The sequence below is a fragment of the Hyla sarda genome, chromosome 2 (genome assembly GCF_029499605.1).
Source record: "Hyla sarda isolate aHylSar1 chromosome 2, aHylSar1.hap1, whole genome shotgun sequence".
Lineage (NCBI taxonomy): Eukaryota > Metazoa > Chordata > Amphibia > Anura > Hylidae > Hyla > Hyla sarda.
In genome coordinates this window covers 311,547,197-311,574,225 of record NC_079190.1, presented here as the reverse complement: position 1 = coordinate 311,574,225, position 27,029 = coordinate 311,547,197, and the positions used below count along the sequence as shown (strand labels likewise).

Below are 27,029 nucleotides of genomic sequence, written 5' to 3'. Positions count from 1 at the left end.
CTTGCCTGCTGAGTATGTGAGGCCTGCAATGTTTGGGCCTTCTGGTAGACACCCGCCTGCTTGCTGAGTGGGGGATATCCGTGATGTCTGGACAACCAGAGGGAGAGCTCCTCCGCCGCTGAATGGTAGCCCGGGTCCTGCTGGCTTTCGTGTATTGGTCCTGCCTTGCCCATGTGCTGCTGGATGTTGGTGTGCGCCTCGGGACTTGCGGAGGCGGCGTGGCGACGGCTGCTGACTTCAGCCGTGCTGGTGGGCTGTTCGGCGTGCGGTGGGCAAGTGTGCATGTCAGAGGCAGCCTCATGGAGGTGAGGTGGGCAGCTTCGGGGGACTGCAGCTGTTGCCAGCAAGGAGTCTGAAACCTACTGCAGAGCGGACGGCTGAAAGTGTGCAGTGTTGAAGTGCTGTAATAGACAGGCCGTTGATATGGGGGGGGGGGGGGGGGGGAGAACAACCAGATTGTGCAGAGAGACTCTGGGAAGCGTCAGGACAGCTAATAGCTGAGAGAAGGCTGCAGAGCTGAGAAGGGGGGGAAGAGAACAAAGCCCTAAATAGAATGAGGACAAGATACACACAGCAGCAGCTGATCTACAGCAGTAGCGAGATAAGACAAGTACGAGCAAGCCAAGAAGAACCCTCTATGAATATCCATGTCAGGGTTCCTCTGAACCCTGCATAAAACTGCAGCAGACGTTACAGGACGGGTGAGAGCGTTCTAAGTTTTTTGTAATCAGAAAACAACTGATTACAACTGTTATCTTTGTGTGTAAGGGAGGACAAATGAATTTCCATTGAGAAGTTAGTAACAAAGACTAACCTTGATATAATGGATTATCCCTGATATAGTGGACTGTGTGGATGTAATGGACTAACCCGGATATAATCTACTGAGTGACTTACTAATTTTGTATACGAGTCTTAATTACTTTTTGACATCTTTTTATCCCTGATATAGGGGATTGTGTGACCCCGATGGAATAACCATGATATAACTTACTGAGTGACTTATTGGCTCTGTATAGGAGTTTTAATAGCTTTCTAACGTACTAATGTATTAAGTCTAATAGCCCAGTTAAGAATAATAAAAATTTTAGGAGAATGGACAGATACATGGCCTCATCAACATCAACACAAAAAAATAAACAAGGAAAGCAAGTTAGGTTGGAGGAGGATGAGGATGATTCGACTGTGACCATGAAAATTATTTTGGAGGCAGTGGGCAAATGACCTGTGTGAAGTTGGCACCCCATATTCGAAAAAGCAGAATATCAATGCACCATTCGTTTGTGCTGCGTTTGTGCTGGTTTGTGCCGCTTCGGTTCCTGAGTTATTGCGCACTAGATTTCTATGAAGCCCTGCCCACTTTCCACCCCATTTATTCGTGCTGCGTTTGTGCTGGTTTGTGCTGCAAAAATGAATGTTTGCATCGCTTTGGTTTCCGAGATATTGTGCGCTTGATTTTCTGAAACCCCGCCCACTTTCCACCCCATGAAGTAAAAATTAAAAAACAAATACACCATTCATTATTGCTGCGTTTGTGCTGGTTTGTGCCGCAGAAATGAGCGTTTGTGCCGGTTCGGGTCCTGAGTTATTGCGCGTTAAATTTTTATGAAGCCCTGCCCACTTTCCACCCCATGAAGTAAAAATTAACCTCTTAAGGACGCAGGGCGTATGGATACGCCCTGCATTCCGAGTCCTTAAGGACGCAGGGCGTATCCATACGCCCGTGGGAATTCCGGTCCCCACCGCTAGCCGGTTGGGGACCGGAGCCGTATGCCTGCTGAAATCATTCAGCAGGCATCCCGGCATATCGCCCAGGGGGGGTCATTATGCCCCCCCATGTCGGCGATGGCCGCAGATTGCTGGACAATTCAGTCCAGCGATCTGCGGCGATTCAGGGTCAATCGGGTCTCCAGTGACCCGGAATTACTGGCTGATCTGACTCTGACGGCCCCGAACAGCCAGAGCCTGCAGGGGTGAGGTGGCACTGGTGCCACCTCACGATCGCCCTGATTCGTCGGCCGGCTTACCGGCCAACCAATCAGGGCGCCTGCTGCGGGTGTCACTCCCGCACCCGCTCCGCCCCTCTTCCGGAGGACGTGAGCGGGAAGACGACCCCGGGTGCTGGGGACCCCGATCCCCGGCGTCCATGTTGGGATCGGGGCCCCAGGAGCGACGGCGAGGGACTGACCTGAAGCGGAGCAGCAGCAGGAGGTGAGTGACAGCCTCCAGCTGTTGCTTAGCAACAGCTCCCAGCATGCAAAAAGGGCATGCTGGGAGCTGTAGTTATGCAACAGCAGGAGGCAGACCACCACAACTCCCAGCATTCCCTTATGGGCATGCTGGGACTTATGGTTTTGCAACAGCTGGAGGCACATTTTTTCTATGGAAAAGTGTACCTTCAGCTGTTGTATAACTACAACTCCCAGCTTGCACAAACAGCTAAAGTGCATCCTGGGAGTTGTAGTGGTGCATCTGCTGGTTGCATAACTACAACTCCCAGCATGCCCATTGGCTGTCGGTGACTGCTGAGAGTTGTAGTTTTGCAACAGCTGAAGGCACACTGGTTGTGAAACTCAGTGTTTCACGACCGGTGTGCCTCCAGCTGTTGCAAACTACAACTCCCAGCAGTCACCTTACACCATGCACCGTACCAGGCACACTGGTTTTGAAACACTGAGTAAGGTCACAAACTCAGTGATACATAACCAGTGTGCCTACAGCTGTTGCAAAACTAAAACTCTCAGCTTGTACAGTCGGTCAGCGCATGCTGGGAGTTGTAGTTTTGCAACAGCTGGATGTCCCCCCCCCCCCCCCCCCCAATGTGAATGTACAGGGTACACTCACATGGGCGGAGTTTTACAGTAAGTATCGGGCTGCAAGTTTGAGCTGCGGCAAATTTTCTGCAACAGCTCAAACTGCCAGCGAGAAACTACTGTGAACCCTCGCCCGTGCGACTGTACCCTAAAAACACTACACTACCACAAAAAATAAAATAAAAAGTAAAAAACACTACTTATACACTTATCCCTACACAGCCCCCCTCCCCTCCCCAATAAAAATGAAAAACGTCTGGTAAGCCACGGTTTCCAAAACGGAGCCTCCAGCTGTTGCAAAACAACTACTCCCAGTATTGTCAGATAGCCACTGACTGTCCAGACATGCTGGGAGTTTTACAACAGCTGGAGGCACCCTGTTTGGGAATCACTGGCTTAGAATTCCCCTATGTCCACCCCTATGCAATCCCTAATTTAGGCCTCAAATGCGGATGGCGCTCTCACTTTGGAGCCCTGTCGTATTTCAAGGCAATGGTTTAGGGTCACATATGGGGTATCGCCGTACTCGGGAGAAATTGTGTTACAAATTTTGGGGGGTATTTTCTGCTTTTACCCTTTTTAAAAATGAAAAATTTTTGGGAAAAGAAGCATTTTAGGTAAAAAAAAATATTTCTTTTTTTTACATATGCCATAGTCGTGAAACGCCTGTGGGGTATTATGGTTCACTTAACCCCTTGTTACATTCCCCGAGGACTCTAGTTTCCAAAATGGTATGCCATGTGTTTTTTTTTTTTTGCTGTCCTGGCACCATAGGGGCTTCCTAAATGCGGCATGCCCCCAGAGCAAAATTTGCTTTCAAAAAGCCAAATGTGACTCCTTCTCTTCTGAGACCTGTAGTGCGCCAGCAGAGCACTTTTCACCCCCATATGGGGTGTTTTCTGAATCGGGAGAAATTGGGCTTCAAATTTTTTAGGGTATTTTCTGCTATTACCCTTTTTAAAAATGTAAAACTTTTGGGAAACCAAGCATTTTAGGTAAAAATTATTATAATTTTTTTTACATATGCAAAAGTCGTGAATCACCTGTGGGGTTTTAAGGTTCACTTTACCCCTTGTTATGTTCCCCGAGGGGTCTAGTTTACAAAATGGTATGCCATGTATTTTTTTTGCTGTTCTGGCACCATAGGGGCTTCCTAAAGGTGACATGCCCCCCAAAAACCATTTGACGCTCCTTCCCTTCTGAGCCCTCTACTGCGCCCGCCAAACAATTAATAGACATATGAGGTATGTGCTTACTCGAGAGAAATTGGTTTTCAAATACAAGTAAAAATTTTCTCCCTTTTACCCCTTGCAAAAATTCAAAAATTGGGTCTACAAGAACATGCGAGTGTAAAAAATAAAGATTGTGAATTTTCTCCTTCACTTTGCTGCTATTCCTGTGAAACCCCTAAAGGGTTAAAACGCTTACTGAATGTCATTTTGAATACTTTGGGGGGTGCAGTTTTTATAATGGGGTAATTTATGGGGTATTTCTAATATGAAGACCCTTCAAATCCACTTCAAACCTGAACTGGTCCCTGAAAAAAAGCGAGTTTCAAAATTTTGTGAAAAATTGGAAAATTGCTGCTGAACTTTGAAGCCCTCTGGTGTCTTCCAAAAGTAAAAACTCATCAATTTTATGATGCAAACATAAAGTAGACGTATTGTATATGTGAATTAAAAAAAATTATTTGGAATATCGATTTTCCTTACAAGCAGAGAGCTTCAAAGTTAGAAAAATGCTAAATTTTCTAATTTTTCATCAAATTTTGGGATTTTTCACCAAGAAAGGATGCAAGTTACCATAAAATTTTACCACTATGTTAAAGAAGAATATGTCACGAAAAAACAATCTCGGAATCAGAATGATAACTAAAAGCATTCCAGAGTTATTAATGTTTAAAGTGACAGGTGAAAAAGGGCTCAGTCCTTAAGGGTTTAAAAACAAATACACCATTCGTTTGTGCTGCGTTTGTGCCGCAAAAATGAATGTTTGCGCCGCTTTGGTTTCCGAGATATTGTGCGCTTGATTTGCTGAAACCCCGCCCACTTTCCACCCCATGTTGTTAAATTTCAAAAACAAATACACCATTTGTTTGTGCTGCGTTTGTGCTGCAAAAATGAACGTTTGTGCTGTTTTGGTTTCCGAGATATTGTGCGCGCCATATGTGGGAACCTCGCCCACTTTCCACCCCATGTTGTCAACATGTAAAAACAAATACACCATTCGTTAGTGCTGCGTTTGTGCTGGTTTGTGCCGCAGAAATGAGCGTTTGTGCCGGTTCGGTTCCAGAGATATTGCATGTTAGATTTTTATGAAGCCCCGCCCACTTTCCACCCCATGAAGTCAAAATTCCAAAACAAATACACCATTCGTTTGTGCTGCGTTTGTGCTGCAAAAATGAGCGTTTGCGCCGCTTTGGTTTCTGAGATCAGAGAAGTTAATTTAGCATTATGGGATTAACGTAGCAATATATGATTTATTATTATATACACACAGTTATTACTACATATTACTACAGAGGTGGAAATGTCTGTATGTGCGTCTGTATGATGTCATAGGAATGTCATAGAGATGTCATAGAGATGTCATAGGGACGTCATAGGGATGTCATAGGGACATCATAGGGATGAGCATTCTGTAATTGCTAATGTCCACTCTGTGTACATTTTATTATACACAATGGAGGTTATTGGCTGAGCAGCATTAGTTGACACTCTCAGCTGTTGAATGGGGGTGAAAGACCGTAGAATCAGGAGTTTGTCCGGCGCAGAAAAGAACCGTCAGGGAGCAGGATAAAATTAAGGGATTTTTTAAATGCAACGCGTTTCACTGCGCATGCGCAGCTTCTTCAGGCATTATGACATCTCTATGACCTCCCTATGACGTCCCTATGACATCTCTATGATGTCCCTATGACATCTCTATGACGTCCCTATGACATCTCTATGGTGTCCCTATGACATCCGCTTGGTGTATACTATATATAACGGTGTGTGATTAGAAATCACACACCGTTATATGAACAAAAATAAAAAGCTGCGGCCACCGTCGCTTTACGAATTAATAACGCAAAAACGCTTTTACCGAATATTCTGATTCTGAGATAGTTTTTTCGGGACATATTCTTCATTATTTTGGTGGTAAATTTTCGGCGTTACTTGCATCCGTTTTTGGTGAAAAATCCCCAAATGTCATGAAAATTTTGAAAATGTTGCATTTTTCTAACTTTTGAAGCTCTCTACTTGTAAGGAAAATGGATATTCCCAATACATTTTATTTTCATTCACAAATACAATATGTCCAGTTTATGTTGGCATCATAAAATGGACCTATTTTGGCTTTTTGAAAAAATTAGAGGGCTTCAAAGTAGAGCAGCAATTTTCAAAAATGTCATGAAAATTGCTAAATCTGAAGGGACAAATGATACAGAACTACAACTCCCAGCATGCCTGGGCAGTCCAGGCATGCTGAGAGTTGTAGTTTGGCAACATCTAGAGGGCTACCATTTGGGCACCACTGTAACAGTGGTCTCCAAACTGTGACCCTCTAGATGTTGCAAAACTACAACTCCCACCATGCCCAGACAGCCAAAGGCATGCTGGGAATTGTAGTTTAGCCTTCCTAGTGGTTGCCACAATAAAGATCACTTTACTTTCACTTCAGGTACCGGCCTCCATCTTCTGTACAGACGCACATACAGACATTTCCACCTCTGTAGTAATATGTAGTAATAACTGTGTGTATATCATAATAAATCATATATTGCTAAATTAATCCCATAATGCTAAATTAACTTCTCTGATCTCAGAAACCAAAGCGGTGCAATCGCTCATTTTTGCAGCACAAACCAGCACAAACGAATGGTGTATTTGTTTTGGAATTTTGACTTCATGGGGTGGAAAGTGGGCCATAGTGTAAAGGGGGACATACTGCACGGGCTAAAGGGGGACATACTGCACGGGCTAAAGGGTGACATACTACACGGACTAAAGGGTGATATACTGTACGGGCTAAATGTCCCCCTTTACACATAGAGTTCATTGGGAGCACTGCTCTACGTCCTCAGCTCGGGGAGATGAGGGAGGGGCCTGCTGTGGAGATCTATGTCCTCAGGGAGGGAGCGTGCCGTAGAGATCTGCTTCCAGCCGAGCTCAGGGAGGGGAGATGAGGGAGGGGGCGTGGAGCAGGAGCGGACGCATGGATCTACGGGGGCGCAAAAAACCACCTCCCACCGGCACAAACGCTCATTTCTGCGGCACAAACCAGCACAAACAAATGGTGTATTTGTTTTTGAAATTTAACAACAGGGGGTGGAAAGTGGGCGGGGTTTCAGTAAATCAAGCGCACAATATCTGGGAAACCAAAGCGGCGCAAACGTTCATTTTTGCGACACAAACCAGCACAAACGCAGCACAAACAAATAGTGTATTTGTTTTTTATTTTGACTTCATGGGGTGGAAAGTGGGCGGGGCTTCATAAAAATCTAATGTGCAATAACTCAGGAACCGAACCGGTGTGAGGTGCTAGCACAAACGAATGGTGCATTCATATTCAGCTTTTGTGAACATGGGGTGCCAACTTCACACAGGTGGAGTAGAGCAGCGGGCGGGAAGGCAAGCGGTTGTCAGCGCTATCGGGCATAGACATCCCGATAGCGCTGGCGGGTGACAATAAAACAGTAAAAGTCGGGCCACAGAGGCCATGAGAGCTCCGTGCAGCTTCAGCTATCACAGGGAGAGGAGATCCTCTCCATGTGATAGCCAAACTGAGACTGCCTTGCGCGTCGATGCGTGACGCTTAAATATGTCACGTGACAAGTGTGGGCCAATAGGATGTCGTGGAGGCGGAGCATCTCATTCTATGGCAATGCACCGGTGCATTGCCATAGAATGAGATGGTCCGCCTCCATCACATCCTATTGGCTCTCTCTTGTCACGTGACATATTTAAACGTCACGCATCGATGCGCACAGCAGTGTCAGTTTGGCTATCACAGGGAGAGGATCTCCTCACCCTGTGATAGCTGAAGCTGCACGGAGCTCTCATGGCCTCTGTGGCCCGACAGAAGTTCACACATGTACGCAGCTCATACGGCTGCCTCATATACATTTACTGTTGATCCACAGCGCTATCGGGATCCCGATGCCCGATGGCGCTGTCATCAGTGTGCGTCCCCGCGAGCGCCCCACGCCCGCAGCTCTACTCCCCGTCCCCCGCAGCTCTACTCCCCGTCCCCCGCAGCTCTACTCCCCGTCCTACGCAGCTGTACTCCCCGTCCCCTGTGAACGCTCAGGGAGCGATCCACAGCGCTATCGGGATTCCTACGCCCGATGGCGCTGTCATCAGTGTATGTCCCCGCGAGCGCCCCATGCCCGCAGCTGTACTCCCCGTCCCTCCGTAGCTCTACTCCCCGTCCCGTTAACGCTCAGGGAGCGGGGAACAGAAAGTAGAGCATCGGGCGCAGGTAAAGTAGTACTGCGCATGCGCAGCACTACGCGAATAACTTAACCTGCGCCCGATGCTCTACTTTCTGTTCCCCGCTCCCTGAGCGTTAACGGGACGGGGAGTAGAGCTGCGGGGGACGGGGAGTAGAGCTGCGGGGGGCGGAGGACGGGGAGTAGAGCTGCGGGAGTGGGGCGCTCGCGGGGACGCACACTGATGACAGCGCCATCGGGCATCGGGCTCCCGATAGCGCTGTGGATCAACAGTAAATGTATATGAACCAGCCGTATGAGCTGCGTAAATGTGTGAACTTCTGTCGGGCCACAGAGGCCATGAGAGCTCCGTACAGCTTCAGCTATCACAGGGTGAGGAGATCCTCTCCCTGTGATAGCCAAACTGAAACTGCTGTGCGCATCGATGCGTGACGTTTAAATATGTCACGTGACAAGAGAGAGCCAATAGGATGTGATGGAGGCGGACCATCTCATTCTATGGCAAATCTCATTCCACGGCAATGCACCGGGGCCCCAGCGGTCGGACCCCGCGATCTGATACAGTTTTCATTCTCGTAGTTCTCCTTTAATGCAAAACCGCCTCAAATGTCACCACATAGATTCGTGTTTATGCGGTAACTTATCTGCGGCATTTCCTAACCCTGATCGTTAGCAGCGTCATGATGCATGTACTTGACATGCAACAGATCCTCTCAAGAGACCAAACACACCTAGCGCCAAAGACAAGGAAAGTCGTCGCGTAGCTTAAACCCAGCCCTCAGTTAGCTGCGTAACAGCAGCGCCCTGTTGTGACTGGGCCGCGTCACCAGCACCGAGGCCGGAGCTCAAAGAGCAGCGTGCTGCTGAGAGAACTGGTTGGGCAACCACATTTTACTTACCAGCGAGGGTGACTTATCTAGGACTCGGAGAAACCTGCGGCCGCTTGCACAACAGACCCTGTGACCGCTGAAGTCTTTGTGTGAGGTAGGCAAGTCACGTAGCGCAGCAAATTTCCCTGATCTGTAGCAATTCACGCAGCTAGTGCAGCTTTATGGACGACTGAGGACAATCGCTAAGATGACCTGTAAATCTAAGAAATCTATGAGTTCTGTACACCTTAATAAGCTGCAGAAATATACATATGTACAATTACATAATATCAAAACGTGTATGGAAAGAGTAGTGCAGTTTGCTCTAGTAACCAAAACGAGGCTGGAGTTGTTTTCTTATTCAGCCAGCTTCTTACGCAAGTTGGTTTCTTGTTAGAGCATTTTCTTATAGATGACTATGACAAATAAACCTTTTTATCCTCTTATTACTCTACAGTAAAACCTGTTTTTTATGCATAAATGTTGAATATTATTTGGGAACAATCAAATTCAGAAATAAATCTAGATTGTGTTTTTTGCTGGAAAAAACGATAGTATACAGTGGATGAAAAAGTGTGTGCATTTTGAATAAGTAACTGAGCAATGTAAGGGGTTAAACGCAGTTGGGCCTCTACCCTAGGGGTGGAAATATAAAGAGTAAGGGCCCCTCCATAATACCCAGCCTGGCCCAAACAGTGGATTGGCAAGAAAACAGGTGCCAACCTTGCCAACAATACACATTTTGAATAAGTGTGGAATTTAAGTTTTTTTTCATTTTTGCACTTTCGTTTTTTCCCCCTAACCTAAACATCATAATGCTTTCAATTTTCCACCCACAGACTCATATGAGAGCTTGTTTTTTTTATTTTTTTGCCACCAATTTTACTTTGTATTGACATAAATTTTTTTACCACTAAATCTACAGCGAAACCATTAAAAACATTTGTGGGGCTAAATTGAGAAAAACTAAACAAAAAAACAGCATTTTGTAACTTTTTGGGGCTTTCGTTTCTACGCAACACACTTTTCGGTTGACACCTGATCTTTATTCTGTAAGTCCATATGATTAAAATGATACCCAACGTATATAGTAGGGATCGACTGATTATCGATATGGCCGATATTATCGGCCGATAATCGCGATTTTGGGCATTATCGGTATCGGCAATTACCTTGCCGATAATGCCCCGCCGCCCGCACCGTGACCGTCTCCCCCAACCCACCGCACCGCGACCGCCCCCCGACCCACCGCACCGCGTCGCACTCCCCACCGTAGTGCTGGGCGGTATACCGGTATGAACCGGATACTGTTTTTTTTTTTTTTTCCCACGGTATGGATTTTTGCCCATACCGCTATACCGCCACCCTCCGAGTCAATAAAAAAAAATTTACTTACCCGTAATGGGGGTGGTCCGGGCCATCCATCCTTCCTGTAGTGTCCGGCGGCATTCTGGGTGAAGGGTGTCCTCTTCTCCACTCCGGGCAGGCTCCGGCCTAGTACGCTGCATAGACGCCGCTACGCCGTGACGTCAGGTGCGTCGCTGCGCACAGGCGTCACTGCGCAGCGGCGTCTATGCTGCGTTACTAGGCCGGAGCCTGCCCTGAGTGGAGAAGAGGACCCCGGAGAAGAGGGACAGCCCGGACCGGTTCACCCTCCACCCGGAATGCCGTCGGACACTACAGGAAGGATGGCCCGGACCACCCTGACAGGTAGGGGGAGAGAAGCGGGTGGCGGCGACGGCCTATGGCACCGCAAAAGCCACTGCAGTGCATTGATTTAAAGCGCCTGCTTTAAATCAATGATATGCAGCGATGTCGCGGGGGGGATAGCGAAATAGCCGATAACTTATACCGATATTCCTGTATAAGTTATCGGCTATCGGCCCTAACCTCCACCGATTATCGGTATCGGCCGTAAAAAAAACGATATTGGTCGATCCCTAGTATATAGGTTTGATTTTGTTTTACTTCTGTTAAAAAATTATAACTTTATGCACAAAAATTAGTAGGTTTAAATTTTCCTCTTCTGACCCCTATAACTTTTTCAATTTTTCCATAAATGGGGCAGTATGAGGGCAACATGATCTGAAGTTTTCATCTGTACCATTTTTGTTTAGATGGGACTTTTTGATCGGTTTTCATAAATTTTTACAAAGTGACCAAAAATACGCAATTTTGGACTTTGGTATTTTTTACGTATACGCCATTGACCGTTTAATTAAAGATTATATTTTTGTAGTTCGGACATTTGAGCACATGGCGATACCACATGTTTATTTTTATGGAATTTGAGAAAACGGGGGTGTTTTAAACTTTTAATAAGGAAGGGGTTAATGTGTTTTTATAATTTTATTTATTTAGAAAAAATTTTTAAACTTCTATTAAACCTTTTTTGTTGTTTGTTTTTACACTTTATCAGCTAAAGACCGGCAGGTATGGTGCGGGCTCGCATCGGGAGCTCGTGCCATACTCTGTTAACCGCACAAGGATGTGTATACACGTCCTTGGTTGTTAACCAGTTAAACGCCGCTAACCTAGAGAAGGAAATATAAAGAGTAAAGACCCCTTATAATACCCAACTGTGTTGGCAAGAAAACAGGTCCCAACCTTGCCAACTATATACATTTTCTGTATTTTGAATAAGCGACTTAGGAATTTAAGGGGTTAAACACCGTTGGGCCATTGACTTAAAGAAGTACCTGCTGCTGGGACCAAAAAACGTCACACTGCCGCTCAGCCTATCGCCGGCCGAGGCGGGACTTTGCTGCGGCTGGTGATTGGCTGAGTGCAGTATGACTCGCTGACCACCGGCAATCAGGAAGAGGATCGCCGCTTAGGCCGGAGCGGGTTGCCAGAGGAATCGGGGGAGTGATGGAAAGTATGTACCTCTTTATTCTTTTTTACTGTCGGCAGTATGACTGACAAATTTTCAATCCTGGAGTACACATTTAACCCCTTAAGGACCAGGCCATTTTACACCTTAGCACCAGAGCGTTTTTTTTTTGAACATCTGACCACTGTCACTTTAAACATTAACTCCGGAATGCTTTTAGTTATCATTCTGATTCCGAGATTGTTTTTTCGTGACATATTCTACTTTAACATGGTGGAAAATGTTTGTGGTAACTTGCATCCTTTCTTGGTAAAAAATCCCAAAATTTGATGAAAAAATTGAAAATTTTGCATTTTTCTAACTTTGAAGCTCTCTGCTTGTAAGGAAAATGGATATTCCAAATAATTTTTTTTAATTCACATATACAATATGTCTACTTTATGTTTGCATCATAAAATTGACAAGTTTTTACTTTTGGAAGACATCAGAGGGCTTCAAAGTTCAGCGGCAATTTTCCAATTTTTCATAAAATTTTCAAACTCACTATTTTTCAGGGACCAGTTCAGGTTTGAAGTGGATTTGAAGGGTCTTCATATTAGAAATACCCCATAAAAGACCCCATTATAAAAAAAACTGCACCCCCCAAAGTATTCAAAATGACATTCAGTCAGCGTTTTAACCCTTTAGGTGTTTCACAGGAATAGCAGCAAAGTGAAGGAGAAAATTCACAATCTTCATTTTTTACACTTGCATGTTCTTGTAGATCCAATTTTTTATTTTTTACAAGGGGTAAAAGGAGAAAATTTATACTTGTATTTGTAGCCCAATTTCTCTCGAGTAAGCACATACCTCATATGTCTATGTAAATTGTTCGGTGGGCGCAGTAGAGGGCTCAGAAGGGAATGAGCGACAAGGGGATTTTGGAGAGTACGTTTTTCTGAAATGGTTTTTGAGGGGCATGTTGCATTTAGGAAGCCCCTATGGTGCCAGAACAGCAAAAAAAAAACACATGGCATACCATTTTGGAAACTAGACCCCTTGAGGAACGTAACAAGTAATTAAGTGAGCCTTAATACCCCACAGGTGTTTCACGACTTTTGCATATGTAAAAAAAAAAGAAATTTTTTTTTTCCACTAAAATGTGTTTCCCCGCAAATTTCACATTTTTGCAAGGGTTAATAGCAGAAAATATTCCCCCCCCCCAAAAAAAAATTTGTAACCCCATCTCTTCTGAGTATGGAGGTACCCCATAAGTTGACCTGAAGTGCACTACGGGCCAATTACAATGCTCAGAAGAGAAGGAGTCATATTTGGCTTTTTGAGAGCAAATTTTGGTCGGGGGCATGTCGCATTTAGGAAGCCCCTATGGTGCCAGAACAGCAAATAAAAACCCACATGGCATACCACTTTGGAAACTAGACCCCTTGAGGAACATAACAAGGAATAAAGTGAGCCTTAATACCCCACAGGGGTTTCACAACTTTTGCATATGTTTAACCCCTTAAGGACGCAGGCCGTAAATGTACGTCCTGGTGCGGTGGTACTTAACGCACCAGGACGTACATTTACGTCCTGTGCATAACCGCAGGCATCGGAGCGATGCCCGTGTCATGCGCGGCTGATCCCGGCTGCTGATCGCAGCCAGGGACCCGCCGGCAATGGCCGACGCCCGCGATCTCGCGGGCGTCCGCCATTAACCCCTCAGGTGCCGGGATCAATACAGATCCCGGAATCTGCGGCAGTGCGCGATTTGAATGAATGATCGGATCGCCCGCAGCGCTGCTGCGGGGATCCGATCATTCAGAACGCCGCACGGAGGTCCCCTCACCTTCCTCCGTCCGGCTCCCGGCGTCTCCTGCTCTGGTCTGAGATCGAGCAGACCAGAGCAGAAGATGACCGTTAACACTGATCTGTTCTATGTCCTATACATAGAACAGTTCAGTATTAGCAATCATGGTATTGCTATGAATAGTCCCCTATGGGGACTATTCAAGTGTAAAAAAAAATGTAAAAAAATGTTAAAGTAAAAGTAAAAAAAAAAGTGAAAAACCCCCTCCCCCAATAAAAAAGTAAAACGTCAGTTTTTTCCTATTTTACCCCCAAAAAGCATAAAAAATAAATTTTATAGACATATTTGGTATCGCTGCGTGCGTAAATGTCCGAACTATTAAAATAAAATGTTAATGATCCCGTACGGTGAACGGCGCGAACAAAAAAAAAAAGTCCAAAATTGCTACTTTTTTAATACATTTTAGTAAAAAAAATTTATAAAAAATGTATTAAAAGTTTGCAAGTTTAAAATATGCAAATGTGGTATCAAAAAAAAGTACAGAACATGGTGCAAAAAATGAGCCCCCATACCGCCGCTTATACGGAAAAATAAAAAAGTTAGAGGTCATCAAAATAAAGGGATTATGAACGTACTAATTTGGTTAAAAAGTTTGTGATTTTTTTTTAAGCGCAACAATAATAGAAAAGTATGTAATAATGGGTATCATTTTAATCGTATTGACCCTCAGAATAAAGCACACGTCATTTTTACCATAAATTGTACGGCGTGAAAACGAAACCTTCCAAAATGAGCAAAATTGCGTTTTTCGTTTTAATTTCCCCACAAAAATAGTGTTTTTTGGTTGCGCCATACATTTTATAATATGAGTTATGTCATTACAAAGGACAACTGGTCGCGCAAAAAACAAGCCCTCATACTAGTCTGTGGATGAAAATATAAAAGAGTTATGATTTGTAGAAGGCGAGGAGGAAAAAATGAAAACGTAAAAATTAAATTGTCAACAAAATGGTCTGAGTCCTTAAGGGGTTAAAAAAAAGTTTTTTCACTAAAATGTGTTTATGATTAATGGGTTAATAGCAGAAAATACCCCCCAAAATTTGTAACCCCATTTCTTCTGAGGATGGAGGTCTTCCATGTGTGGAGGTCAAGTGCCTTGCGGTCGAACTACAATGCTCAGAAGAGGAGGAGCGCCATTGAGCTTTTGAAGAGTGAATTTGTTTGGAATGGTAGTCAGGGGCCATGTGCTTTTACAAAGCCCCCGTGGTGCCAGAACAGTGGACCCCCCACATGTGACCCCATTTTGGAAACTACACCCCTCACAGAATGTTATAAAGGGTGCAGTGAGTATTTACACCCCACTGGCATTTGACAGATCTTTGGAACAGTGGGCTGAGCAAAGGAAAAATTAAATTTTTCATTTTCACGGACCACTGTTCCAAAAATCTGTCAGACACCTGTGGGGCGTAAATGCTCACTGCACCCCTTATTACATTACGTGAGGGGTGTAGTTTCCAAATTGGGGTCACATGTTCGGGGGTCCATTGTTCTGGCACTATGGGGGCTTTGTAAACACACGTGGCCTTCAATTCTGGACACATTTTCTCTTCAAAATCCCAATGGCGCTCCTTCTGTAGTTCGCCCGCCGAGCACTTTACATCCACATTTGGGGTATTTTCTTACTCAGAAGAAATGGGGTTACAAATTTTGGGGGTCTTTTTTCCTATTTTCCCTTGTGAAAATTAAAAATTTAGGGTAAAACCAGCATTTTAGTGAAAAAAAATAATTTTTTTCATTTTCCCATCCAACTTTAACGAAAATTTGTCTAACACCTGTGGGGTGTTAATGCTCATTATACCCTTTGCTACATTCCGTGAGGGGTGTAGTTTCCAAAATGGGGTCACATGTCGGTATTTATTTTTTTGAGTTTATGTCAGAACCGCTGTAAAATTAGCCACCCCAGTGCAAATCACCAATTTAGGCTTCAAATGTACATAGTGCGCTCTCACTCCTGAGCCTTGTGCGTCTGCAGAGAATTTAACGCCCACATATGGTGTATTTCCGTACTCAGGAGAAATTGCGATACAAATTTTGGGGGTCTTTTTTTCCTTTTACCTCTTGTGAAAATGAAAAGTAAAAGGAGAAAAAGCCCCCCAAATTTGTAGTGTAATTTCTCCCGAGTACGGAGATACCCCATATGTGGCCCTAAACTGTTTCCTTGAAATACGACAGGGCTCCGAAGTGAGAGAGCGCCATGCACATTTGAGGACTAAATTAGGGATTGCATAGGGGTGGACATAGGGGTATTCTACGCCAGTGATTCCCAAACAGGGTGCCTCCAGCTGTTGCTAAACTACCAGCATGCCTGGACAGTCAGTGGCTGTCCAGAAATGCTGGGAGTTGTTGTTTTGCAACAGCTGGAGGCTCCGTTTTGGAAACACTGCTGTAAAATACGTTTTTAATTTTTATGGGGGGGGGGGGACAGTGTAAGGGGGTGTATATGTTGTGTTTTACCCTTTATTATGTGTTAGTGTAGTGTAGTGTTTTTAGGGTACATTTACACTGGCGGAGGTTTACAGTGAGTTCCCTGCTAGGAGTTTGCGCTGCGGCGAAAAATTTGCTGCAGCTCATACTTGAAGCAGAAAACTTACTGTAAGCCTGCTCGTGTGAATGTACCCTGTACATTCACATGGGGGGGCAAACCTCCAGCTGTTTCAAAACTACAACTCCCAGCATGTACTGACAGACCGTGCATGCTGGGAGTTGTAGTTTTGCAACAGCTGGAGGCATACTGGTTGGAAAACCTTCAGTTAGGTTCTGTTATCTAACTCAATATTTTCCAACCAGTGTGCCTCCAGCTGTTGCAAAACTACAACTTCCAGCATGTACTGATCACCGAAGGGCATGCTGGGAGATGTAGTTATGCAACAGCTGGAGGGATCGCAACTACAACTCCCAGAATGCTGGGATTTGCAGTTTTGCTACATCTGGAGAGCTACAGTATAGAGACCACTGCAAACTGTGGCCCTCCAGATGCTGCAAAACTACAAATCTCAGCATGCCCAGGCAGCAAACAGTTGTGTGGGCATGCTAGGAGTTGTAGTTTTGCAACTGGAGGGCTATAGTTCAGAGACTACCATATAGTGGTCTCAAACTGTAGCCCTCCAGCGGTTGCAAAACCAACTCCCAGCATGCCCAAACAGCTGTCTGGGCATGCTGGGGGTTGTAGTTTTGCAACATCTGGAGTGCTACAGTATTGAGGCCATTGAGGGAGCCTGCTGCACGACATTGCCGATCTCCAACGCCGATAGTCGCCCGCAGCCTCCGCAGATCGGTAAGTGGACTCCGGCGCCGGTCCTCTGTTGTTTCCCTGTTCTGCCCCGCCTATTGTGGGTGGGCAGGATGGGGAAAACGAAAGTTAACCCCCCCGCCCCCGATCTGCTATCAGTGGTCGTGTCTAGACCACCAATAGCAGGGATAGGAGGGGTGGCACCCCTGCCACCTCACTCCTATCTCTTCAGGGGGATTGTGGGTGTCTCAGACACCTGCGATCCCCCTTATATTCCGGGTCACCATAGACCCGTAATGACCCGGAAGTGCGCAAATCGCAAGTGTGAATTCACTTGTGATTTGCGCCGATCGCCGACATGGGGGGGTCTGATGACCCCCCTGGGCATTTGTGCGGGGTGCCTGCTGATAGATATCAGCAGTCACCCTGGTCCGGTCCCCGCCCGTACAGGTACGCCCTTGGTCCTTAAGTACCAGGGAGCAAAGGCGTACCTGTATGCCCTTGGTCCTTAAGGAGTTAAGGGTGGAAATATAAATAGTAAGGGTCCCTTCATACTATTGTTAAAACTCAGATTTTCAGCAATGTTCCTGCAATCTGTGTTCCATGTCTTGCAAAACGACAACACCCCCTGTAACACACACACATATTCAGTTCATATATTCATACACACGCACATTACATAGATACACAGATATACACACACACACATATATATACATGCAGGGACACTTACTTTTGTTTAACCCCCTTAGCGACCATGGACGTATATTTATGTCCGTGGTTGGCTCCCGTTATGTGAAGCGCGCTCAGGAGCTGAGTGCGCTTTGTACCTCCCGGGGTTCCAGTTGCTATCAGTAACCAGGACCCCCGGCTAATACCGGACATTGCCAATCACGGCATCTGCGGCAGTGCGGTACTTTGAATGGATGATCGGATCGCCCGCAGCGCTGCCGCGGCGATCCGATAATCCAGCAAGGCGGCCGGAGGTCCCCTCACCTGGCTCCGGCCATCTCCCGGGGTCTTCTGCTCTGGTCTGAGATCGAGCAGACCAGAGCAGAAGATCACCGATAATACTGAACAGTGCACAGTGCAATCAACTGATTGCAATGAATAGTCCACTATGGGGACATAAAAAGTGTATAAAAAATAAATAAAAAATCCCCTCCCCCAATAAAAAATTAAAACGTCCGTTTTCTCATTTTACCTCCCAAAAAGCGTAAAAAAAAAATGAATATACATATTTGGTATCGCCGCGTGCGTAAAAGTCTGAACTATTAAACGTAAAAAAATAAATTAAAAAAAAATAAAAAAGTCCAAAATTGCTGCTTTTTTGTCACATTTTATTCCCAAAAAAATTAATAAAAAATTTATAAAATGTAAAACCTGAGCAAAAGTGATACTGATAAAAACTACAGATCATGGCACAAAAAATGAGCCTTCATATCGCCCATATACGGAAAAATGAGAAAGTTATAGGTAGTCAAAACAGGGCAATTTCAAACATACTCCTTTTGTTAAATGAGTTTTTTTAAGTGGTACAATTATAGAAAAGAATATAATCATGGGTATCATTTTAATCGTATTGACCCACAGAATATAGAAAACATGTCATTTTTACCGGAAAGTGTACAGCATGAAAACAAAACCTTCCAAAATTTGCTAAATTGCGGTTTTCTTTTCAATTTTCCCACATAAATAATATTTGTTTGGTTGCGCTGTACATTTTATGGTAAAATAAGTTATGTAATTACAAAGTACAATTGGTGACGCAAAAAACAAGCCCTCATATGGGTCTGTGGATGGAAATATAAGAGTTATGAGTTTTTAGAAGGCGAAATGCAAAAATAAAATTGGTCTGGTCCTTAAGGCCAAAATGGGCCTGGTCCTTAAGGGGTTAATAGCGCTTCAGAGGCATATGTATATAGATGCGCTGTGCGGGGCATATATAATATATATCTACATGTGCTGCGGGGGGAATATAATAGCGCTATGCGAGGGATATATATGTGTACACATGTGCTGCGGGGGGTATATAATAGCGCTATGCGGGGGATATATATATGTACACATGCACTGCGGGGGGTATATAATGGCTCTATGCGGGGGGATACCGTATATATGTACACATGCGCTGCGGGGGGTATATAATAGCGCTATGCGGGGGGATATATATGTACACATGCGCTGCGGGGGGGCATATGAAAGAGCTGTGCAGGGGGCATATATACAAATTACCCTGCGACACAATTTCCAACCCGTGTGACACAATTTTTTGTGACACAGAGTAAAACAAGAAACACTCAGAGATAAACCCGACACTCTTAGTAAATGAGGGCCAATGTGTGTGTGTGTGTGTGTGTGTGTGTCTGTGTGTGTATTTATGTTCCACAAAAATGTCCAAACGGCTAAAGATAATAACATGAAACTTGGCACACATGTTACTTATATGTCAACAACAAACATAGGATAGGTGATTTAACCCTTACAAACCCCATTTGCCAGGGTCGGGGTTTTTGTTTAAAGTCCCATACAAGTCTATGGGAAATATATCTGCATAACTTCCAAACGGCTGGAGATATTTCGATAATACTTGGTCACATGTTACTTATATGTCCACTTAAAATATAGGATAGTTAATTTAACCCTTAACTACCCCATTTGTGAAGGTCGGGGTTTTTGTTTAAAGTCCCATGCAAATCAGTGGGAAATGTATGTTCTCACATAACTTCCGTACGGCTGGAGATATTTCACTACCTGGAACACATATTACATGTCGGGCTGGGAGGTCGGTCAGGGGATGGGATATGAAGTCAAAAGCTTCCTCCTTTGTTGATTTTCCTCCCCAACAAGGATGTGGAAGGAAACACCTGGCAACGCTGGGTACTCAGCTAGAACACTATATAACTTTAGCTAACATGTATACATATCCGTATAATATCAATGTATCTCAGTGTATACAACAATGGCTAAGACAACTTCAATACATTAACATTATTATACTAGTTACATTACCATTTAACCCAATACAATATCTTCCCCGCCCACCTTATTACACACCAATACACTCACACAAACACTCAATCCAGTGAGAGGGTCATTGCTTCATACAGTTAACAGGGATAGAAGGAGTTAATGCAGGGTCTTGGTAGAGAGGAGTGGAAAGGAACTAGTGAGTCTTGGCATAGGAGGATATAGGATAGGGTTAGACTGTGGAAGCCAAGAGAGAGTGGAGGTTACTAAGAGAGAGAAGTTGGGGCAAAGGTAGAGGTTGCAGGGAGGAAAGAGGGTGCGCAGGATTATATTTAGCAGATTATCAGAGTGTTGGGATCCTTGGAGCAGGAGATGAGGCAGGGCAGCAGTTTGATGATGGTCCTCACTGCCTCATGGAGTTGCTCCCTGTGTTGGTGACTGCCTGCCAGGATGACTCCCTCCTTAGTTTATATAGGTAACTTCATGGAATGACCTCACACCCTCCTCCCTGGCCAGATATCCCCAGGCACCAACAACACAGGTTTGGTGGGCACATACCAGAGAATGTTTGTAGACAATGCCTCTCTATGACCTGGCCAGATATCCCAAGGCTACCATGATACGTGCATGAGGCAGGTTAGGTGGGCCCATTCCAGGATGTTTTACAACACCCCAAAATATGCCCCTGGTCTAATGGCCATTATATTGCATTTTATTACATGTCATGTAAGAAATATTCCTGTTTGTGAGACATTCCTACAAAGGTCTTTTATAGGGCATAGGTTGATATTAGATAAATCAATATAAATATTATTATATGACTATTCCCTTCAAACTAAATTTGGAATTCTAGTGGTCATGGCTGTGAACTAGAGATGAGCGAACTTACAGTAAATTTGATTCATCACAAACTTCTCGGCTCGGCAGTTGATGACTTATCCTGCATAAATGAGTTCAGCTTTCAGGTGCTCCGGTGGGCTGGAAAAGGTGGATACAGTCCTAGGAAAGACTCTCCTAGGACTGTATCCACCTTTTCCAGCCCACAGGAGCACCTGAAAGCTGAACTCATTTATTTATGCAGGATAAGTCATCAACTGCCAAGCCGAGAAGTTCGTGACGAATCAAATTTACTGTAAGTTCGCCCATCTCTACTGGGAACAAAAGTAAATATGTTTATAAATTGATCCTCCTGTATCTGGACTCGGACTCGTGGTGGACTTGGGACCGTTTTGTGTGTGTGTGTGTGTGTGTGTGTGTGTGTGGGGGGGGGGGGGGGGGGGGGGGGAATAGGGAGTTGTGTTTCATGTAAATTGTACTTGTTAAAAAAATGATAAAGTTTTGATTAAAGAAATATTGTGTATATAGATATATTTTTTTCTTTTAGTAGGAATTTTTTATTACATTTTTTTAATAGAAATTTAAATGTGTAATAACTTTGCATTTTTTCTTTTATTAAAGATGTCAGAAAAGCAGTTAAAAGAATCATTTGTAAGAAACCTCAATGGAACCAGCATCACAGAGATCACATTAGGCTTAAGTATAACCCCTCTTTGCATTCTTTTCAGGGGTTTAATATTTATTTACCTATATCAAAACACTGGTAAAGTAGTTTATTCATGGAAGTACTGCCTGGTCCTTGATTTTTTTCTATTAGTGCTTCCTCAAGTATTGTCCTGCACAATCCTCTCTGATTACCTATGCCTAGTAGTGGTATGTGTTTCAGTAATGTGTACCTTGGGATTTTACATGATATACAACAACAGGATTTTTTACAAAAATACATATCTTCTAAATGTCTTCCAGTGTTTCTTAAACACAACGATTGAAGAGCAGAATGTGCCATCTGTTACAAATTTTCGTGTTTTCATGAATTTGCTTACGGCAATTTGCATTTTAGCTGTGGACTTTCCTATCTTTCCAAGGCGGTATGCTAAAACTGAAACCTATGGTACTGGCATAATGGATCTTGGTGTGGGATGTTTTACTTTTGCAAATGGCCTTATTTCCCCAGAAGCCAGATCACAAAATAAAGAAAAAACATCTACATTTCATACAGTGGAAAAACAAATTTTTGCAGTGTGGCCATTAATTTTTCTTGGACTTGGACGACTTATCAGTGTAAAAGCTGTAGATTATCATGAACATGTATCGGAGTATGGTGTACACTGGAACTTTTTTTTTACTTTGGCTTTAGTTAGGGTGATTTCTTCATCTCTGCTGACTTTTATTCCGGTTCAAAAAATCTGGATTGTGGCTATAGTCATTATTTTCAGCTATCAAATAGTTCTCGAAACAACTGATTTAAAGACTTTCATCTTGCAGAGCAGTAATAACAAAGACACCAGACATGGTTTTCTTAATGCAAACAGAGAAGGAATATTATCTGCAATTGGTTATGTTACAATTTATTTGTGTGGAGTTCAAATTGGTTCTTATCTTCTAAAGAAAAGGATATATGTGAAAGAATGGATAGAATTACTTGTTAAGTTTACAATATTCTCTGTTATGGCCTTCTTTAGTATGATCATAGTTCAAATATATGTTGAACCCATTTCCCGCAGAATGGCAAACTTAACATTTTGTATTTGGACAATTGGCCAGTGCATGGCTTGGCTTTGCAAAATATTTTTATGTGATCTGATTTTAGTGTTTGTTAAGTATTTGATACCTGGAAGTTCTGTTCCTAATACATGGAATATTTGCGATAAGTATAGTCATCAGAAAAATGCCCCACATCTAAAATGCAGGAAAAAAAAATTCTGTCTAATTGAAGCAATTAATAGGAATCAATTGCTGTTTTTCTTTCACTCAAATATTATGACTGGTATTGTAAATCTATTAGTAGATACTATTCGCAGCAACAGTTTATCTGCTCTCATTGTACTTCTCACGTATATGTTTTTAAACTGCCTAATTTCATGTATTTTACATGTCAGTAATATAACTGTTAAATGGTGGTAATAGGATAATCCATTTAAAATGCTCCAGGAGAAAGTTTTCTACTTCCCAGCAGTAACATGGAACTGGTGAACATTTGTGATGCCCATTTCCTTATTGTTTTATTTTCCCAGGAAGATGCTGATAGACATCCAACCCTGAAGCTCATGTTGCCTGATTCTCACAGCTATTGCTGTGTGATACAGAAGTCACAGTCTCTGCATCTCTTAAAGTGAATCAAGACCCTTTTTCTACATACCTCAGAGTGCCTATCACATTGTTGAGTTTTTGGACCAAAATTTTTCAGGGGACTAAAAAAATAAACATTTTCTCCCATAGTGGCCATTTGAAGTATATCTTCAAAGTGTAATGATAATTACTATAGTGCAAGACTTAGCACAATATCCATTTTTTCTAAATTATCTTACTTTTGAAATTAACGCCTTAATACCTTTACAAAGCAGCTAATGTCCCTGCACCTGCCACTGTTCATTAGGAGACTGTTTCCTGCTCCATCTCAATAGCACCTGTAGCCACCGTGATACTCAGTGCCATAGATTCACATTCTTGCTGGTATGGGAACTAATAGATACTGAGCAGGAGGCTTCCTCTCCGAACGCACAGCTACAAGCTGTGGGGAACCGGGACAATGGTGCCTCCGTTGAGGTATTTAGGCACTGATCCAAAAATTTACAAATATTACTATTGTGCACAGTGCTGCACTTTTAGTATTTTTTTTCATAAAACTTTACTGGTAAACTTTAATTTATGGCTAAATTAAATTCCACTTATTCAATTTAAGAATGAATTAAACTAAAATGGTTGAAACAGTATGCATTAACCCCTTAAGGACGCAGGACGTAAATGTACGTCCTGGTGAGGTGGTACTTAACGCACCAGGACGTACATTTACGTCCTGTGCATAACCGCGGGCATCGGAGCGATGCCCGTGTCATGCGCGGCTGATCCCGGCTGCTGATCGCAGCCAGGGACCCGCCGGCAATGGCCGACGCCCGCGATCTCGCGGGCGTCCGCCATTAACCCCCCAGGTGCCGGGATCAATACAGATCCCGGCATCTGCGGCAGTTTGCGATTTAAATGAACGATCGGATCGCCCGCAGCGCTGCTGCGGGGATCCGATCATTCAGAACGCCGGACGGAGGTCCCCTCTACTTCCTCCGTCCGGCTCCCGGCGTCTCCTGCTCTGGTCTGTGATCGAGCAGACCAGAGCAGAAGATCACCGAAAACACTGATCTGTTCTATGTCCTATACATAGAACATATCAGTATAAGCAATCATGGTATTGCTATGAATAGTCCCCTATGGGGACTATTCAAGTGAAAAAAAAAATGTAAAAGTAAAAAAAAAGTGAAAAATCCCCTCCCCCAATAAAAAAGTAAAACGTCCATTTTTTCCTATTTTACCCCCAAAAAGCGTAAAAAACATTTTTTATAGACATATTTGGTATCGCCGCGTGCGTAAATGTCCGAACTATTAAAATAAAATGTTAATGATCCCGTACGGTGAACGGCGTGAACGAAAAAAAATAACAAAAAAGTCCAAAATTCCTACTTTTTTTAATACATTTTATTAAAAAAAAAAAATTATAAAAAATGTATTAAAAGTTTTTTATATGCAAATGTGGTATCAAAAAAAAGTACAGATCATGGCGCAAAAAATGAGCCCCCATACCGCCACTTATACGGAAAAATAAAAAAGTTAGAGGTCATCAAAATAAAGGGATTATAAACGTACTAATTGTGTTAAAAAGTTTGTGATTTTTTTTAAGCGCAACAATAATATAAAAGTATATAATAATGGGTATCATTTTAATCGTATTGACCCTCAGAATAAAGAACACATGTCATTTTTACCATAAATTGTACGGCGTGAAAACAAAACCTTCCAAAATTAGCAAAATTGCGTTTTTCGTTTTAATTTCCCCACAAAAATAGTGTTTTTTGGTTGCGCCATACATTTTATGATATAATGAGTGATGTCATTACAAAGGACAACTGGTCGCGCAAAAAACAAGCCCTCATACTATTCTGTGGATGAAAATATAAAAGAGTTATGATTTTTAGAAGGCGAGGAGGAAAAAATGAAAACGTAAAAATTAAATAGTCTGAGTTACATAGTTACATAGTTAGTACGGTCGAAAAAAGACATATGTCCATCAAGTTCAACCAGGGAATTAAGGGGTAGGGGTGTGGCGCGATATTGGGGAAGGGATGAGATTTTATATTTCTTCATAAGCATTAATGTTATTTTGTTCCAGGAATGTATCTAATCCTGTTTTAAAGCTGTTAATTGTTCCTGCTGTGACCAGTTCCTGAGGTAGACCGTTCCATAAATTCACAGTCCTCACGGTAAAGAAGGCCAAAGGCCTTAAGGGGTTAAACATACGTTATAATATCTTGATTTCGTTTTTCACCAGATTGTTCAAATAAAACGTTCAATAAAAAATATTTTAAGTGGCAATTACATTTTTTTCTTCAAGATTGGTTACATTTCAGTACATTAAATTATGAAATACTTTCGTGTTTACATAGTTGAATGTGCTGACAACAAAATCCCAAAAAAATGATAAATGGAAATCAAATGTATCAACCCATGGAGGTCTGGATATGGAGTCACACTCAAAATCAAAACGGAAAACCACATTACAGGCTGATCCAACTTTGATGTAATGTCCTTAAGACAAGTCAAAATGAGGCTCAGTAGTGTGTGACCTCCCTACAATGCCTGGGCATGCTTCTGATGAGGTGGCGGATGGTCTCTTGGGGATGTCCTTCCAGACCTGGACTAAAGCATCCGCAAACTCCTGGACAGTCTGTGGTGCAATGTATACTTGGCTTCAGAAGAACCCGGCTCACGGCGCTGATCGACCAGACAGGTAAGTAAACTTGAAAGAGGATTTATTGACCAGAATGCAACGCGTTTCGCTGCGCATGCGCAGACTCCTCAGGCATAACAAGGAGGATACACAGCAGGTTTAAATAGGTAAGATTTAACCATTTGAATGACAAACCCACACACAAAGTACAATTACGTGTACATGTTGTGGATAGTCATGAAGGGTCCGTACAGACGGAGCCCTCATCACACCACAACATGCGGTTTACAAAAAGACATCACATGTATAAAATATTGAAAAAATATTCACATTTATATAAAATATTACAAAATATTCACGTTATATAAAACAATTATTTATTTAAATGAAAAAAAGAAAGGGAGAGAAAAAAAAGGGGGAAGGGGAGAATTCTCCCAGGGACTTAACGAATCAATAGAAAATGTCTGATAACTGTCTGGACATTTTCTATTGATTCTATTGTAAACAATCATTTTTGGTTTATTTTTTGATATCCTTCGATAAGTTTTTTCCAATGTATACAGTACAGACCAAAAGTTTGGACACACCTTCTCATTCAGAGCTTTCTTTATTTTCATGACTATGAAAATTGTAGATTCACACTGAAGGCATCAAAACTATGAATTAACACGTGGAATTATATACACAACAAAAAAGTGTGAAACAACTGAAAATATGTCATATTCTAGGTTCTTCAAGGTAGCTACCTTTTGCTTTGATTACTGCTTTGCACACTCTTGGCATTCTCTTGTTGAGCTTCAAGAGGTAGTCACCTGAAATGGTTTTCACTTCACAGGTGTGCTGGTGTGGAGTAGGAGGACGTGTGATGGTGTGGGGATGGTGACACTGTTGGGGATTTATTCAAAATTGAATGCATACTGAACCAGCATGTCTACCACAGCATCTTGCAGCGTCATGCTATTCCATCCGGTTTGCTTTTAGTTGGACCATCATTTATTTTTCAACAGGACAATGACCCCAAACACACCTCCAGGCTGTGTAAGGGCTATTTGACCAAGAAGGAGAGTGATGGGGTGCTGCGCCAGATGACCTGGCCTCCACAGTCACCGGATCTGAACCCAATCAAGATGGTTTGGGGTGAGCTGGACCGCAGAGTGAAGGCAAAAGGGCCAACAATTGCTAAGTATCTCTGGGGAACTCCTTCAAGACTGTTGGAAGACCATTTCAGGTGACTACCTCTTGAAGCTCATCAAGTG

General features: G+C 43.2%; 1 protein-coding gene across 3 annotated transcripts; it reads left to right on the top strand.

Moving 5' to 3' along the window:
• Positions 1 to 27,029, top strand: PIGW (phosphatidylinositol glycan anchor biosynthesis class W). Of its 3 annotated transcripts, none has more exons than XM_056557683.1 (2): positions 1 to 305; positions 21,459 to 27,029. In XM_056557683.1, exons 1-2 carry the CDS (start codon positions 123 to 125, stop codon positions 22,959 to 22,961), a joined length of 1,686 nt encoding a protein of 561 aa, XP_056413658.1. In that variant the 5' UTR covers positions 1 to 122; the 3' UTR covers positions 22,962 to 27,029. The 3 variants fall into 3 exon arrangements, with proteins under 3 accessions (XP_056413658.1, XP_056413659.1, XP_056413660.1); XM_056557684.1 differs by lacking the exon at positions 1 to 305 and adding an exon at positions 8,762 to 9,234; XM_056557685.1 differs by lacking the exon at positions 1 to 305 and adding an exon at positions 10,795 to 11,997.